This window comes from Macrobrachium nipponense, chromosome 16 (assembly GCF_015104395.2).
Source record: "Macrobrachium nipponense isolate FS-2020 chromosome 16, ASM1510439v2, whole genome shotgun sequence".
Taxonomy (NCBI): domain Eukaryota; kingdom Metazoa; phylum Arthropoda; class Malacostraca; order Decapoda; family Palaemonidae; genus Macrobrachium; species Macrobrachium nipponense.
Window position 1 is genome coordinate 59793 of NC_087209.1, and position 18205 is coordinate 77997.

At 40.3% G+C, this 18205-nt stretch overlaps 1 protein-coding gene across 1 annotated transcript in view; it reads left to right on the forward strand.

The window, feature by feature from the left end:
- LOC135195488 (merlin-like) overlaps positions 1 to 18205 on the forward strand; it is a 35039-nt gene that overhangs the window by 11067 nt on the left and 5767 nt on the right. The window contains exons 3-8 of the mRNA XM_064221700.1: positions 4375 to 4535; positions 4799 to 4977; positions 14651 to 14946; positions 15319 to 15446; positions 16361 to 16520; positions 17914 to 18161. Of these exons, the coding sequence (XP_064077770.1) occupies positions 4375 to 4535; positions 4799 to 4977; positions 14651 to 14946; positions 15319 to 15446; positions 16361 to 16520; positions 17914 to 18161 (1172 nt within the window). The remainder of the gene's footprint in view (positions 1 to 4374; positions 4536 to 4798; positions 4978 to 14650; positions 14947 to 15318; positions 15447 to 16360; positions 16521 to 17913; positions 18162 to 18205) is intronic.

Sequence of the window (18205 nt, forward strand, 5' to 3'; positions counted from 1 at the left end):
AATCGAAGTGGGAGACTTTTAGAGGATGGTGCAGTGACAACTCTATTTCCTCTTCCAGTACCTCTGTGACTCAGATAGCAGATTTTCTGCTATACCTCAAGAAGAGACGTAACTTTTCTGCTTCTACTATCAAGGGTTATAGGAGCATGCTAGCAGCTGTCTTCAGGCATAGAAACCTGAATCTATCTGATAATAAGGATCTACAAGATCTTCTTAGATCCTTCGAGACAACTAAGGAAAGAATACAATCCTCAACATCTTGGAATTTGGATGTAGTCCTCAAGTTTCTCATGAGTGACAGGGTTCGAACCCTTACAGGAAACATCCTTTAAGGACCTCACCATGAAAACTCTCTTCCTGATTAGCCTAGCAACAGCAAAGAGGGTCAGCGAAATCCATACCTTTAGCAAAACTGTAGGTTTCAGACAGGGCAAAGCCATCTGCTCGCTACAGTTGGGATTCCTAGCCAAAAACGAACGCCCCTCTCAACCCTGGCCTAAGTCATTCAAAATTCCGAACCTCTCGGATCTCACGGATGAGGAAGCAGAGAGAGTTCTTTGTCCGGTAAGGTCTCTGAGGCATTACTTGGAGAGAACGAGACAATTACGTGGCACTTCAGAAGGGCTTTGGTGTTCGGTCAAGAAGCCCTCTCTGCAAATGTCGAAGAATGCGCTATCCTTTTTTATAAGGCAATTAATTAGGGAAGCGCTTTCAGCATGTACTGAAGCGGATATGAAGCTACTTGAAGTTAAGACTCACGAGGTTAGAGCCATAGCAACCTCGGTAGCATTTAAACAAAATAGATCCCTTCAGAATATCCTGGACGCAACATTCTGGAGGAGCAAGTCAGTTTTTGCGTCGCACTATCTTACGCAAGTGCAAACTTTGTATGAGGACTGCTACACACTGGGTCCGTTTGTAGCAGCCCTTTCAGTAGTGGGAAAAGGGTCTACCCCTTAAAACCCTTAACCCAATACTCTTTTTCTTACCTTGGAACTATTGAAAAGTTATGGTTGTTTGTGGAGACTGGATGCAGTCTTCCACAATCATTGATCTTTAGTCAGGTGATCAACCTTGTTACCTTAGTAGCGCCCGGAACAAGAGTATTGTAGGGAGTCTAGTCACATAGAGGTTTGACCGGTTGACAGTCTCCAAGAGGTCTTCAGCCCCCTGGGTGGATCGCTGGAACTCATAAGGAAAGCAGACATAATGAGGCAGGATATCATTAAAGTCAGCTTCCTTAACAGGTACGAACCCATAAGTTTGTTTTTATTAACACTTAAGTCAATTCCAACGATGATAGCTGTCTCTGACCCTCCACCAAAGGTGTTAATCAGCTATATATATAACTACAGGTGAGTTAGATGTTTGAAAATGTTATTTTCATGATAAAATAAATTTTTGAACATACTCACCTGGTAGTTAAATTCCCACCCTCCTCCCCTCTAAAGACTATAGGCATGGAAGATCTGAGGAATAGTTGGAACGGTTCTACGTACCTGGGTAGAGGGCGCACAGGTGGTGCACCTGACTACCCAATCGGCGATTGACGCGAGTTTTGAAATTTTGCCGTGACGTCAGGGACGTAAGCTATATATATAACTACCAGGTGAGTATGTTCAAAAATTTATTTTATTATGAAAATAACATTTTAACAAGATTTGTGCAGGGACAGAAGAATATAAGAGTAGACATGCTCAGCTTGAAAGGGCAAGTTCTGCCCACAGAATGGACCCTCAACCTTCAAGTTTGCCAGAAACTGTGGAAATTATGGGGGAGGCCTTCGATAGATCTCTTCGCCTCCAACCAGAACAAGAGAATCCCCAACTACTGCTCCCTAGTCCCGGACAAGGAAGCAATAGCAGTGGACGCCTTCTTGATGAACTGGACAGGGATGGACACTTATGTGTTCCCTCCTTTCAAGATTATCAATCTTGTCATCAAGAAATTCGCTCTCCTCGAGACAGGGAGAATGACCCTGATAGCTCCATTCTGGCCAGCAAGAGAATGGTTCACAGAGGTAGTGGAGATGCTAGTGGACTTTCCAAGAAGCCTTCCTCCAGGTCCAAAGCTTCTCAAACAGCCCCACTTCGAGAGATATCATCAAAACCCCCTCGCTCTACAACTGACTGTCTTCAGACTATCGAGAAGCTTGCCAGAGCAAGAGGCTTTTCAGCGCAAGCTGCGAGAGCGATCGCAAGAGCGAGGAGGGTATCTTCACAGAGAGTCTACCAATCGAAGTGGGAGGTCTTTAGATCGTGGTGTAAGCGACACAAAGTGTCCTTAACCTCTACCTCTGTGAGTCAGATAGCTGATTTTCTATTGTTCCTCAGGCAAGACTCTAAGCTGGCCGTATCTACCATAAAAGGATACAGAAGTATGCTTTTGGCCGTCTTTAGGCACAGAGGCATGGATTTATCACAAGATACAGACTTGAAGGATCTCTTAAAGTCGTTTGAAACGACTAAGCAGACAGTAAGGCCTCCGGCTTGGAATTTGGATGTGGTTTTGAAGTTCTTATGCGGCAGGAAGTTCGAGCCCATCTCGCAAGCGACCCTTAGAGACATGACTAAGAAAACACTATTTCTGATGGCTCTTGCCACAGCAAAAAGGGTCAGCGAGATTCAGGCAATGGAGAAGCAGATAGGCTTCAATCAAGACGGAGCAGTATGTGCATTAAGGCTCGACTTCCTCGCTAAGAATGAGAACCCATCCAAACCCTGGCCGAGGACGTTTGAGGTTCCTAACCTCACAAATTTAGTGGGTCTAGAGGAGGAGAGACTCCTCTGCCCAGTTAGAGCCCTCAGGGCATATTTATCACATACAAAGAATTTAAGAGGTTCATCCAGTGCTTTATGGTGTTCTGTTAAGGATCCTCAAAGGCCCCTCTCGAAGAATGCGTTATCATTCTTCTTGAGGGAGACGATTAGAGAAGCTCACCTCTTATGTGAGGAGGAGAACTTCGGTCTCTTAAAAGTGAAGGCCCATGAGGTGAGGGCCATTTCAACATCACTGGCATATCAGAAGAACATGTCAGTTAAGCAAATAATGGACTCAACATTTTGGAGAAGCAACTCTGTCTTCGCTTCTCATTACCTCAGAGAGGTAAGAGTCAATTACGAGAAGTGTTACACTTTGGGCCCATACGTAGCTACGTCTTCGTTATTGGGTAAAGGAGTTACTACCTCCCCTCAACCTTAACTATAGTATGGTATGCCTGTACTTGGGTTTGTGTTTTTTATTGTTGTCTAAGGAATTAACTTGTTGGAACAGCACCCTCAGTCTAGCTAGATAGGTAAGATATCTAGTCTGCAAGGTTAGGTGGTTGGGTTGAGTAAGGTTGCAGATAATTGAAAGGGAAATAGGTAGTACAGAAGTCTAGTCACGTTGTTGGTCTCGCCCCGTTTGACAGACTCGAGGGAGTTGTTTCAGCATAACAGGTCTCCTCCTGGCTGGTGCTCCTAAGGGAAAGCGACTCAAGAGGCAGCGACCTTTGAAGTCAGCGACCTTAGCAGGTAAGGAATCAAGGTGATTACCTACGACTTTTAGTTGTTTCCCAACGATGTTGGCTGTCTTTCACCCACCTCCAAATGTGTGAATCAGCTATATATATATAACTGCCAGATAAGTCCTATTCATAAAAATGAAGTATTTATGATAAAACAAAGTTTTATGAATACTTACCTGGCAGTTATATATATATTTTAAGACCCCCCCACCTCCCCTCAGGAGACAGGTCGGGCAAGAGATGATCTGAGGAACAGAAAACGGGAATGATTCCAAGTACCACCCTGTAAGGGTTGTTAACCACCTAACCGAACACCTACCACTCGGCGGTTGCCGCGAGTTTTGACAAATCTGCCGGACCGATAGAGACTATAGTTATATATATATATAACTGCCAGGTAAGTATTCATAAAACTTTGTTTTATCATAAATACTTCATTTTACAGTCAAGTGTTATAATTATTTACAAAATCACTTGTTTTCTTATCTATTGATAATCATGATTTAGGATTTCTTAACTTCCAGAGTACATCAGAAAATTTTTTGTAGCTTGTGATTGTTAAACATTAAGGTATAAGTGGAATATTGCCCAGAGTGTATGTTATTTTGTTTGGGGAAAGAGTGGTAGGGTCATATCTTCCCTTTGAATTAATGTATGAACAGCATATTTGCCTTCAGGAGGATCCCTGTCTTGATTTATAAGAGGTGGCTGCATTTCACTAATCTAGTTATTCCAAGTACTTTACTGTGCCTGTTAATAAAGTCTAAAGTATTTTTTCTTAGCTTATCTTTTCTTTACATTTTGTAATTAGATTATTTCTGCCAAGGAAGAATAATTCTATCAAGACTTAATTGTTAACTCAACAGGTAAAGCAGTCAATTCTCAATATGGACATATATTGTCCCCCAGAAATGTCGGTGCTATTAGCGTCTTATGCAGTCCAAGCAAAGTTTGGTGATTATGATCAAGCAACTTATCAAGCAGGATCACTGTCCATGGAAGAGCTTCTGCCTCAACGAGTTATAAGGTAATGTAACAATGTTTTTTTTCAAGTTATTATTTCACTGGAGTATTTTTCATAGATTGACTTTGTGCCTAAATTTCAAATTCCATTCCATGCCACAGGACTATTTACAGAAGTTGTTTGGCACCCTGGTAAGGACAGGATTGTAATACTTTATTGTAAATGCAAACATATAATAAATTAATAAGTAAAATTAAGGTAGCCTAGACATACTTTTGAAATTTTTGGAGACATATCAAATATATATACATATTTTTTTTTTAAAGCCAGTATCAAATGACTCCTGAGATGTGGGAGGAACGTATCAGAATTTGGTATGCTGATCATCGTGGGATGACAAGGGATGAAGCTGAAATGGAGTATCTTAAGATTTCACAAGATTTAGGAATGTACGGCGTTAATTATTTTAAGATTACAAACAAGAAACAGACGGAACTCTGGCTAGGTAAGTGAAAGTTTAAGTATTCACGAAGTAATATTGCATTGTTGGGATGGGTTAAAGTCTCATTACCATTGGAAAGAAAGCATTCCAATGTTCAAATAATACTATACCTTATTTTCATGTGTTTGTGTTACATTAATTTAATGTACTCTATTATCAATCTCTTATTTTAACATAATGCTATGGTACCAGAAAAGGTCGAAGATTCAGCACTGAATTCCAACCTATAGATGAAAGAGGGAAAGGGAATTGCTGGTGTCCCTTGTCCTTAAGGATTCGTATTTCTGTCCTGATTTACCCGACTTCATTTCATGTAAACATAATTTTTAAACATCTAACTTACCTGGTAGTTATACATATAGCTTAACTCCCTGACGTCACAGCAGAATTTCAAAACTTGCGGCAATCGCCGATTGGGTAGTCAGGTGCACCACCTGTGCGCCCTCTACCCACCCAGGTACGTAGAACCGTTCCAACTATTCCTCAGATCTTCCCTGCCGCCGACATCGGTGACATCGTTGGAATTTCGCTCGTTTGGCCCATGTTTTTTTTTCACAATTATTTGGTGAAGTACACTTTGGCTTTGGCTTTGGCTTGTTGTTGGGTGCATGTAGATCATCTTGATAATGATGATAGATCATAATGAATGATGATGATAAGAGAATGTTTGATTTAGAATATTATTGCTTTGACTCTTGCTTATTCTTGATCTCTCTTTTGCATTTTCCAAACATGGCTGACTCTGCTTCGAGTGTAAGAATGTGAGTGAGAGGATGTAATACTTGGCTTGCTAAAGCCTTGATAGATCCTCATTCAATTTATATGAATTTAGAGGGAAAAGTGGTGAGTTGGATGATAGGAGGAAGAATGTGTCCATTTACCTGAAAATGAGTGGATAGATATTATTGCTATGTGCGAAAGCTTGAAAAGAATAAGATCAGGGAATTGACAATTCTCTTTCCCTTGCTAGTGATCCTATTGATCCTGCTTCCATAGTAATAGTTCCTATTCCCCCTACTGATACAGGTGTTGGTCCAACTTTAAAGGACATGATAGCGACCATTCAAGCCCTTGGTAAAGGTAGAAATCCCCGTAGAAAACAGGGGAAAAATCATGGTTGAATGTGAGAGATCTTAAAATCACAAGTTACAGTGCTAAAATCAGTGCAAGTGAAGTGGAGGGTGCGACCGCTCGGATCTGTCACGCTCCTAGTCCTAGACCGCTTCCAAGCTCACCAACCCCTGTGAGAAGGAATGTCGACCGACGAAGGGAGGCGAGAGGTTTTAGCTCCTGAGCGGCCGTCCCCTCGAGCGTACCTGTTGACGATGCCCAGGACGCTCACCCTCGCCATTGGAAAGGCGAGGTTAAAGTGTTTTCTTCGTCGTCTGACGACGCAGTACCCAGACGGGGCTGGCGTCAGACTTCGAAATCTAGACCCCTTAAAAGACAACATCCAGTAGAGCAGGACGCCAAGCGTCAAGAACTGCCAGGATGTAGTCATTGGAGCAGCCCGGAGCGCTTCCCTTCCAGCTCCGATATTTGCATGTTGCACAGGCGGCCGTCGTCTTTGGTAGGAGGCAAGGAAATATCGGACGTGGGGAGGCCTTCGGTGCGGGCTGCAACTCCGGAACACTTCTCTTTCGACTCCGATGCTTGCTCTCCTACCAAACTAAGACGCAAGATGTCGCACAGGCGGCCGTCGTCTTTGGTAGGAGGAAAGGAAGTATCGGACGGAGGGAGGCCTTCGGTGTGTGCTGCAACTCCTGAACGCTTCTCTTTTGACTCCGATGCTTGCTCTCCTACCAAGCTAAGACGCAAGATATTGCACAGGTGGCCGTCGTCTTTGGTAGGAGGATAGGAAGTATCAGACGATTGGATGCCTTCAGTTCATGCTCCAGCTCCTCCTGCGGTTTAGCATTCGTCTTCAGGACGTTCGTCTCTAGCTGAACAGGATGAAGAGAGAGATATTGATGTTGCAGCTTCCCCAGTTTGTCCCCAGCAGCAAGAAGCTCCGCGGATTTCCTTACTGCAAGATTTGCAGCAGAAGCTCTCCTCATTAATGCAGTCTTATCAGCCTGCTACAAGCAAAGGAAGCATACGTCAAAAGCTTAAACGAAAAGCTGGACGCCAGGACATAGAGCGTCAAGGTTCTCAACACCTAGACGACAGACGTCAAGATTCTGGACGCCGAGCGTCGAGAGGCTGGATGCCAGGCGTCAAGAGGCTGGATGCCAAGACACCAGGCGTCAAGAAACTGAAAGCCAGGACGCCAATCGTCAAGATTCTCGATGACAGAGCACCAAGAGTCAAGAAGCTGGATGCCAGGACGCCAGGTGTCAAGAGGCTGGACGCCAAGACGCCGAACGTCAAGTATTTGAACAGCAGGACGCCAAATGTCAAGAAGTTCGACACCAGGAAGCCGAGCGTCAGGATTCTTGACGCCAGGACACCAGGCGTCAAGAACATTCTTTGGAAGCACCGACGAAACATGACATCGCTACGTCAGTTATGGGTCGATCGGAAGAAGGGAAGGATGACCCCCCCCCCCCCCCCCCCCTTCTCCTTTTCGTCCGATGGAAGACTTTTCCGACGAAGAGAATCAAAGAGATCTACAGCCTTCGTCAGACTGGAAAAGACATATGAAAGTTTTCACGGAACTTTTTCTGGAAAACTTTGTTCCAGCTGCCCCTCGTTCCCCACCTTCAGAGTTCACTCTAGGGAAGGCAACTAAGAAGTCCAACTTTGCAAAGATGGTGTTATCACGCTCTTCGAAGAGAACGTTGAAAATTATGAATGAATGGATGGATACGAAGTGGGACCAAGGAAAGACAGCTTTCTCATTTCCTCCGGGAAGATTAGCGTCCAGATCTAGCATCTGGTATGATACTGGAGAAGCTCTCGGTATGGGAGTTCCCGCTTCTTCCCAAGGGGACTTCTCGAGTCTTGTTGACTCTTCTCGTCGAACGGCCATGGGAAAGACGAAGGTTTTTGTTTTTACCTCTGAAATGGACCACCTCCTCAAAGGGATTTTTAGAGCCTTCGAGGTATTTAATTTCTTAGACTGGACTCTGGGATCTTTGGGGAAGAAATTAGAAACCTTCAAGTCTGCTGATATGGAAGAGCTTGTTCACCTGATGTCTTGCATTGACAAAGCTCTTCGAGATGGGTCGAACGAGCTAGCGGCTCTTTTCTCTGCGGGAATCCTGAAGAAAAGGGCCCAAATGTGTTCTTTCCTTTCGAATGGGGTAACACCCATTCAAAAAGCAGAACTGCTGTTTGCCCCCCTTTCTACACATCTTTCCCACAAGATTTAGTGAAGGAAGTCTCCTCTGCCTTAGCCCAAAAGGCTACGCAGGATCTAATGACAAAGGCAGCAAGGAAAGTCCTACCTACAAGTTTTGGAGCACAGAAACTCAAGGAAACTACTCCTCTGCCTCGAGTTTCTTGGCCCTTTCGAGGAAGATCCTTCAGTAGAGGGAACACAAGACCGGTGGCTAGAAATTCGAAGAAAAGAGGCTTCAGACATGGGCGGAACACTTAGAGATGGTTCCAAAATTCGCGGAAAAATACTTATAGGCCTACCAGCCGAAAACTCTTGAATCATGCGCCTTGGGGGATGCTGGGAGTTCACGGATCAAGGTGTTGTTTTGTTTACAATCGTTACGCAGGCGCGCAAGCGTGAATTTCTTTCTTGCCGCACTAAAAAGTATCGGTGACACATCTCGGAAATTATTTAGTCACTTTGACATAATTTTTGTACCATTTTAAATTAGCTGATACATGGAGTATTATATATGAAAATGTGCGCATTTTTATGTTAAATACAAAAAAAAAATACTCATGATTGTAGCTTTTATCAGTTTTGAGATATTTTCATATAAATAACGATAAGTGCCAAAATTTCAACCTTCGGTCAACTTTGACTCTACCGAAATGGTTGAAAAACGCAATAGTAAGCTAAAACTTATATTTTAGTCATATTCAATAATTTACCTTCATTTTGCAACAAATTGGAAGTCTCTAACACAATATTTTGATTTATGGTGAATTTATGAAAAAACGTTTTCCTTACGTCCGCGCAGTAACTCTTCCGAAAAAAATCACACATGCGATTGTGGTAATGTTTGCACCATTTTAAAATTAGCCGTTACATAAACTTCTATATATGGAAATGTGTGCAATTTCATGCACAATACAACTAAAAACAACCCATGGTTGTAGCTTTTATATTTTCATATAAAAAATGAAAAGTGACAAATTTTCAACCTTTGGTCAACTTTGACTCTATCGAAATGGTCAAAAAATGCAATTGTAAGCTAAAACTCTTATATTCTAGTAATATTCAATCATTTACCTTAATTTTGCAACAAATTGGAAGTCTCTAGCACAATATTTCGATTTATGGTGAATTTATGAAAAAGTAACATTTTCTTTACGTCTGCGCAGTAACTCCTCCCAAAAAATCATACGTGCGATTGTGGTAATGTTTGCACCATTTTAAATTAGCCGTTACATAAAGTTTTATGTATGAAAATGTGCGCAATTTCATGTAGAATACAACAAAAAATAATTGAAGGTTGTAGCTTTTCTCATTTCAAAATATTTGCATATAAATCACGCTAAATAGAAAAAAAACCACGTTTGGTCAACTTTGACTCTACCGAAATGGTCAAAAAACATACTGAAATGGTAAAAAAACGCAATTGTAAGCTAAAACTCTTACAGTCTAGTAATATTCAGTCATTTATCGTCATCTTGAAACCAATTCGAAGTCTCTAGCACAATATTTAGATTTATGGTAAATTTAAAAAAAAAAACTTTCCTTCCCTCCACGCGCGGATTCTCCGCCACAAATCTCCGAAATGCGTATGTCGCATTCTCTGAATATTTGCTCTGTTTCATATTAGGCATTTCATAGAGTTTTATATATGAAAATGTGCGCAATTTTATGTAGAATAAAACGAAAAATATTTGAAGGTTGTAGCTTTTCTAATTTCCGAAATAATTGCACATAAAAAAATATATATAAAAAAATTCGACATTCGGTCAACTTTAACTCGTCAGATATGGTTGAAAACGGCAATTGTAAGCTAATACTCTTACAGTATAGTAATATTCAATAATTTTTCTTCATTTTGAAAGAAATTGGAAGTCTCTAGGACAATATTTAGATTTATGGTGAATTTTTGAAAAAAATATTTGTTTACGTCCGCGCGTTACGAATTCATGCATTATTTTGTGATAATATTTTCTCTGTGTTGCTTTTATCGTTTTACAATGTGTTATATATCAAAATGATCACAATTTCGTGTACATTACAATGAAAAAAAATGAACTCGTTACCTTTAACCGTTTTGCGCATAGCGCGATTTGAATACAATTATATATGAAATTTTGTTTTAGTGCTATCATATATCGCATTATTTATATATGATAATGATAATTTTTTTCATTTCTGATGGTTGCATACTAAACTTCAGGCAATGACAAAAAAATGAGCCAAAAATGAACTCTTAATCTTGAAAACTAAGCACGCTGTGATTTTTTGAAAAAAATTTTTCCGCTTCCGCGCTCACTCTTAGACCGCCTCGGCACATGGAAGACGATTTTTAATATACCCCTTCGGCGTTTAAGGGTTAATATCGAGAATCCCCGATAATTGTTTTTATGATAATCGGCAACCTCGCCGAATGCTCGAATTCCTGGAATTTCTAGCGTTTGCAAGAAGAACTGCTACTGAAGTAAGAATATCTCTCGGTAGACGACCAACCCTGGAATACAGAAGTGAACATCCAGTTTGGCTTGAACTTTCGTCTTTGGGTTTTCTGTTTTCACTATTGAAGCTTTCCTTAAGGGAAGACTTCTCCTTCACTCTCTTGACTAGAGAAGGAAGGGTTTAGATTTCCAATCCTTATTCTCGTTCCTCGAAGGGAAAAGAATTTAGGATGGAAGTTGTACAGAAACTAACAAATATACGACGTATATTACCCCCGAGACATGATTCTGTTAAGCAGTTGAATTGTCCAGGGGGTAGTCGCATACCGTAGTTAATTCTACGGTTTGTGACCGAGACGATTTTTACCCTAATGGAACTGCAACTCGGAACTGTCTCAATCTTCCCAGGAGTTACCAGTTTCGATTTTAAGATACTTATGGTATGCTCACGACAACTCCACCTCAGCTTTTTTTTTGTATTTACCAAAATCCGTTTCGTTTAAATATAATTGCTCGAGCATAATAGATCCCTTTTTTAACGCTCGATTATTCTAGCCGAACACATCCTTCGAGGAATAGATTACCTGGCAACTCAGGATAGCGAGTGAGCAAGAACTGACTGAGTAGGCCGAGACTGTAGAAAGACAACCCAGTACCAGCTGGCTCTCCGAGATGCACGGTTGGTTTATGGCTCTCTCCCCTACAATGATTGACTACCGAACCTTTTCTCTGTCCAACAATATCGGACTTACGTCTCTGATTAATGCGGATTCTCGCGTACATGAATGACATCTGCATCCCCTTGGAAATTGCGAGAATTTCCAACAGAGATATATATTCTGGACTCTTTCATCTTTATGTTTACCGCACGGTAACAGAAGTCTTTACTAGTCTCCCGCTGTATCGCATTGCGATAATGCGGAATGTTTTTCTTTAGACCTCTAAGTTTGTCTTCAAAATATCTCGTATTCGGAAGGGTGCAATTGTTCAGTGTTCACCCCGAATTGACAGATATATACGGAAGACATCGCCTGCTCCCCGAACTGCCAGCTCTACTTCCAAATGATCAGCCCATGAGAAGTAGTACTTCCCTGTGTTTTTCATTACTGGAAACCGCCCCACTTTCATTGCAACTACAACCCCTCACCTTACAGCAATGAAATAGCTGTTAGCGTTTTCAGTCCTTTGTAAGCACAGGTTCAGAACCTTGAGAATCATTCTCTCGATTCGGCTGTGAAGACGTAGGTTGCATTCACTTTCCACCTTCGTCTTCAATGGAACATAGTGTTGTTTTCTTCTTAGCTGAGATTCAACTACTATGGGAATGTCTTGCCATAAAGGACCTCGGTCTCTAGAGGGCAATTGACTTTCGCCTATTGGGCACATGCCTTAAGAGAATCATCACCTCGTTAAGAGATTCACCACCTTGCCGTCCAGCATCAGTGACAAACAAATAGACAATTTGTATGGTCTCTCGGCATAACCCTTTAAAAGGCAAAGATCACGTGACTTGCTCGGATGCTTGGACAGCTTGCCTCACTACCGAACGCAGTCAGTAGGCAGCTGTCAGAACGCCTGAGTCAGTTACGGTCTACGCTGTGGTCTTAGTAGGTTGTTTCAGAACAATCATTACTTCATCTTAATAGATTGTCCCAGTACCCATACCATGGACACCCACCATGGAGTGTCGCTGTCCTATCCATTGCCGAGAAGAAGAATCTTCGCTGCAATGGGATGGGAGAATGAGACTCTTCGCTGCAGACTTTAAGAGAAGTCGTAACGTTTCGACCTCGACCATTAAGCGATACATAGGCATGTTCGCAGATGTCTTCAATGACAGGAACTTAGACGTGTCTGAATATAAAGATCTCCAAGACCTTCTCAGATCCTTCGACACTACTAATGAGAGACTACAGTCCCCTCCAGCATGGAATCTGGACGTAGTCCTGAAGTTTATCATGAGTGATGGGTTCGAGCCTTTACAGGAAACATCATTTAAGGACCTCACCATGAAAACTCTCTTCTTACTTAGTCTAGCGACAGCGAAAAGAGTCAGTGAAATCCATGCCTTCAGCAAAGCTGTAGTTTTCAGACAGGGCAGTGCTATCTGCTCTCTACAGCTGGGATTTCTAGCAAAGAACGAACGCCCTTCTCAGCCCTGGCCCAAATTGTTCGAGATTCCAAACCTGTCGGATCTCACAGGTAAGGAAGTAGAGACAGTTCTTTGTCCGGTAAGGGCCCTGAGGCATTACCTGGAAAGAACGAAGCAATTATGTGGCAATTCAGAGGGGCTTTGGTGTTCTGTCAGAAAGCCCTCTCTGCAAATGTCAAAGAATGCACTATCCTTTTTTATAAGGCCTTTAATCAAGGAAGCACATTCAGCATGTAATGAAACGGATCTTAGGCTATTGAAAAGTGAAGACTCACAAGGTTAGGCCCGTAGCAATCTCTGTAGCTTTTAAACAGAATAGATCCCTTCAAAATATCCTGGACGCAACCTTTTGGAGAAGCAAATCAGTGTTTGCGTCGCACTATCTGGGGCAAGTGCAAACTGTATGAAGACTGCTACACGCTGGGACCGTTTGTAGCAGCTCATCCAGTAATGGGACAAGGGACTATCCCTGAATTCCCATAACCCAATACCCTTTTTCTTACCTTGGAACTATTGAATTTTATGGTTGTTTGTGGAGACTGGACGCAGTCTCCCACAATCATTGATCCTTAGTCAGGTGGTCAACTTGTTCCTTGGTAGCGCCCGGAACAAGGGTATTGGATGAGGTCCTGTCACATAGAGGTTATGCACCGGTTTGACAGCTCCTTGAGGTCTTCAGCCCCCTGGTTGGATTGCTGGATCTCTTAAGGAAAGCAGACATAATGAGGCAGGAGATCATTAAAGTCAGCTTCCTTAAACAGGTACGAACCCATAAGTTTGTTTATTAACTCTTATGTCAATTCCAACGATGTTGGCTGTCTCTGACCTTCCACCAAAGGTGTCAATCAGCTATATATATAACTACCAGGTAAGTTAGATGTTTAAAAATGATATTTTCATAATAAAATAAATTTTTGAACATATTTACCTGGTAGTTATATATAATTAAATTCCCACCCTCCTCCCCTCTAGAGACTATGGGCATGGAAGATCTGAGGAATAGTTGGAACGGTTCTACGTACCTGGGTAGAGGGCGCACAGGTGGTGCACCTGACTACCCAATCGGCGATTGCCGCGAGTTTTGAAATTCTGCTGTGACGTCAGGAACTTAAGCTATATATATAACTACCAGGTAAGTATGTTCAAAAATTTATTTTATTATGAAAATATCATATTTCAATGGAAGGTCCTTATTCCAGTATGGCTATTCCTCCCCAAGTTTTTATCATGACTTGCTTCATTGTCAGCATATAGTCACATGTGATGCGTGACTGAGAAGGTACTTGAATGTTGGCAGCTAGAACCTCCCTCCTAAGTTGTGATGAAAGCTCTATATGGGTGAGGAGTTTGTGGGAAAACAGATCTATCACTTGTATAAGAGGTGCTCTCTCCCCAGCCCCAGTGACAGTGTAACTATCATTGCAGCCTGCATGGAAAGTAAGGCGGTTACATGCTGTAAGCTTAAGATTCAGGTGTTGCATGTGCAGTAATGCTGAAATACCATTCTTCTGTCTTTTAGACAAAAGACTATAGTGTCCTTGATATTTGAAAACTTTAAATGTATGCTGTGTATAAGTGATTGGTTTTTGGGGAAAAATTTTTTAAAATTAAAATACAAAGTTTTTAATTACTTTCATTCAGGTTTATTGGAGTTTTTGTAGCAAGTAGTAATAAGATCTTAATCTTTTTCTTTCTGTTCCAAAGAAGATATTACGAAATGTAGCTTGTTAGGGTTTGAAAAAGCATTGTATTTGTAACACCTAATTTCTTATTAGGTTTTGTAAAAGTATCATATTTCTGTATTTTCAGGTGTAACTGCTCTTGGACTAAACGTTTATGAAAGTGAAAATAAATTGGAACCAAAGATAAGTTTTCCTTGGTCAGAAATCAGAAATATTAGTGTTGATGATAAAAAATTCACCATCAGGCCCACGGATAAAACTGCTCCAAATTTTGTATTCTTTTCAAAAAATAGTCGAATGAATAAACTGATTTTAGATCTGAGTATAGGCAACCATGATTTATTTAAGAGAAGAAGAAAACCAGATTCAATTGAAGTTCAGCAGATGAAGGCAGCAGCCAGGGAGGAAAAATTGAGAAGACAGGTATGTTGTAGAATATTGTATTTGATAAATATTTACACCTATTCTGAGTTGCTTGTCTTTTTTGAGCTTGCAAAATCAGCTGAATGTTTTCCTAATGACGTTATAAGTATTATTTCTGATATCATTGTTACATTGTAATTATAAACAGTAATCATCACCAATCTTACTTATTGCATTGTATGACAAACACCACAGACATTATTTAGTGGGTATTATGGAATTTGTTTAGGTATTGTTTTTTATTGCTGTTAGTTCTCTCAAACACTATTCTTCAGTCTAAGATAGACGTCATAAGTCTGACATTTATTATACCATTTAGAAATATCTTGAACATCACACACTTGTTGGTATCATGAGAATTTCCATTTGTAGATAGAAAAAGATAAGCTTTCACGGGAAAAGCAACTTAGAGAAGAAGCTGAGAGACAAAGGGCAGAACTTGAGCAGCGTTTACTGCAGTATCAAGAGGAGATGAGAGCAGCAAATGAAGCATTACGAAGGTGGGTGAGATTTTCTTAATCATATGATAATACTATTACTAATTACATGATTTTGAAAATTAAGCTTGTATGGAAAGGCTATACATATAATAGTTCTCAGTTTTAATGCAAATTGTATACAGAGTAAAGAGGGACGGACAAACATTGACTAAAATTGCATAATTTGATAGCCTAAGACTATATTTTAAATTAATGTATGATTTTGTTTTATTTTCTCAGTTAGACAAGAATTGTTTGTCATGTCACTGTGCACATTTGTAGTGTACACAGGTATTTATTAGCTAAAGATAAAAAATAGTTACATTAATAGGTTCCCAGTGTCCAAACCTAATTGGCATTCGTAATTGTAAAATTCATAGTCAGTTTTGGGACGCATGGCGTAGGTTAGCCATTGGGTGACAAATTTTTATGAAATCTAACCACTCGGCTTATTTAGCCAGGGTCTTCCCCAGTTTGCAGTCATTTAGTTTGACAGTACTGCAGCAAGAGTCTAAATAGCCCCTGAAGAAAGACATAAAATTTCTTTGTGCTTTGAGCTTGTAGATCTTATTTTTGTAGGGTGACACTGTATATTTTACAGTGTATTCATTCCATCCTGTTTTAAGGTTTTTAGTAACATTTGCTTATGTTGCAGTTTGAAAAGTGCATTAGATCATTTGTTGAATGGTTCAGATAGTGGCAGTTGAGGCATTTGTAATGTTACAGAAGTTTTAAACTCAAACTTTAACCATTTATTTTATAGCTGAAGATGATGACCCATACCTGATAGGGATACAGGCAGAAAGATCACATATTTCACGTCTAACCCCACAAATGGAAAGTGACATAAATATGTTTATTACTGTGAAAAGTGAACTTAAGTCCAAATAACAAATGTTTATTAAACACGCAATTTTGATTTTTTTTTCTTTTAGATCTGAGGAGACGGCAGAACTCTTGGTTGAGAAGTCGCGTATTGCCGAGGAAGAAACAATATTGTTAACTCAAAAAGCCACAGAAGCAGAACAAGAATGTCAGCGTGCTCATTTGATGTCTGCAAAATCTCAAGAAGAGAAATTAATATTAGAACAAAAGGTATAGTATGCAGTACTGTTATTAATCTTGGCTCCTGGTAAGGGATATACATTTTGCAGTGCTATGGATAATATTCCGGGCAAGGATTGGTAATAGTACAAAAATGAGATTAGCACCTGCTGCATGTCGCATGGGGATCTGTATAGCAGCCAAAAACCTGGAGTACGGAAAACCCCAAATGCTCGGACACATGCGTTGATGAGGCCTTGAAGAATTGGAGGACTCTCTGATAACAACAAAGCACACACACAAACACTGAAACAAAGAAATCAAGGGCAAACAAAGCAACCGGCATGGGAGGAGAGCAAAACGACTACTCTCCAAGGTGGTTAAAAGAAAGACTATTGCATCACAAGTTTCTATACCTGGTTGGTGACCAGCTTCCACCTCATATACGCATGAGTTACCAGATGCCACAGATTCCTTGCTTTACAATCTTTGATTGTTTTTAACTGGTTTCCAGCTGGCTCAAGAAGATTATCCTATTGTTAAGATGGAGGGTTTGTTAGCTATGAAAAATATAAATTGATTAAAAATTTGTCATTTTAGTCTAGTGAAATGTTAGGCATCTTGGCATATGTTTTAAGATATGGTACTTTTCACATGACATTCAATAGGCCTTCATGTATAAAGTCTCCATTTGTTACCAAATCTTCACTTAATAATTTTATATATTTATCAAATTTGCAAAAAAACTTTTTTTAAATCAAATTGGAATTGTGTTATTAAAGACAAATTTTTACAACCAGGTTATGGAAGTTACGTATTTGGATTCAGAGATATTGATTTGCTGGGGAATAACAGTAATAAGGACAAATTGATGAGCAGTCACATTCTAGCTGAAAATGGGAGAAAAAACCCATTAGTGAAGTTTATGTTTCTGTCTGTTATATACACATTTTCAAACGAAATTTTCTTAACACACTGGTGTTCTTAGCTCATAATAGCTCTTGCTGTGATCTTCAGAGTGTCCTTATGGTATGCTTCCCAATTCTGTGAGCTCTTTGATCTTGTCCACAGTCCATGGTAGTATACCTCTACAAGTTCTTTGCCTTATTTAAATCTTGAGGTTTTCAAAAATCTTTCTCTTGCTGTTTTAAAGCTGTGCTACAGAGTTTAATCTTTTTCTCAGATATAATAGATCTGACCTAGAACTAACTTGTTAGTTAGGCTGAAAAATGTTTTGTTTTTCCACTATTGTTGGAATACGTCTTAAGTACACATTTGATTACTAGGCTTTTGTGTCATTGCTTTTGTATATAAATTTTCTTTTCAAAGTTCATCCCATGATTTTTATCTCTCAATATTCATCATCAAAATGTTTTGATTAAATGAAGCAATATAGGGTCCCAAGGTGTAAAATCAAATGGTAATATTGAAATCTTTGATTCAGGTTAGGGAGGCAGAATTGCTTGTTTCAACACTGGTATCTGAAGGTGAGAGACGAGCAACTGAAGCAGACCGCCTTCAGCAGGAATTGTTGCGGGCAAGAACTGCTGAAAAACAAGCCAAAGACAAACTAACTACTTTTGTTAAGAATATAAACTCTTCCTTTAGTCATTCAGCTGCAAATTCCTCTGTTCTTAATGCATCAGTCTTCAATTCGTCAACGCACCTTCCTCCTCCACCTTACTCTCACAGGTGTGTTCCCCTGATCGTAACTATTTATTTTTTGTGTGCTGTTT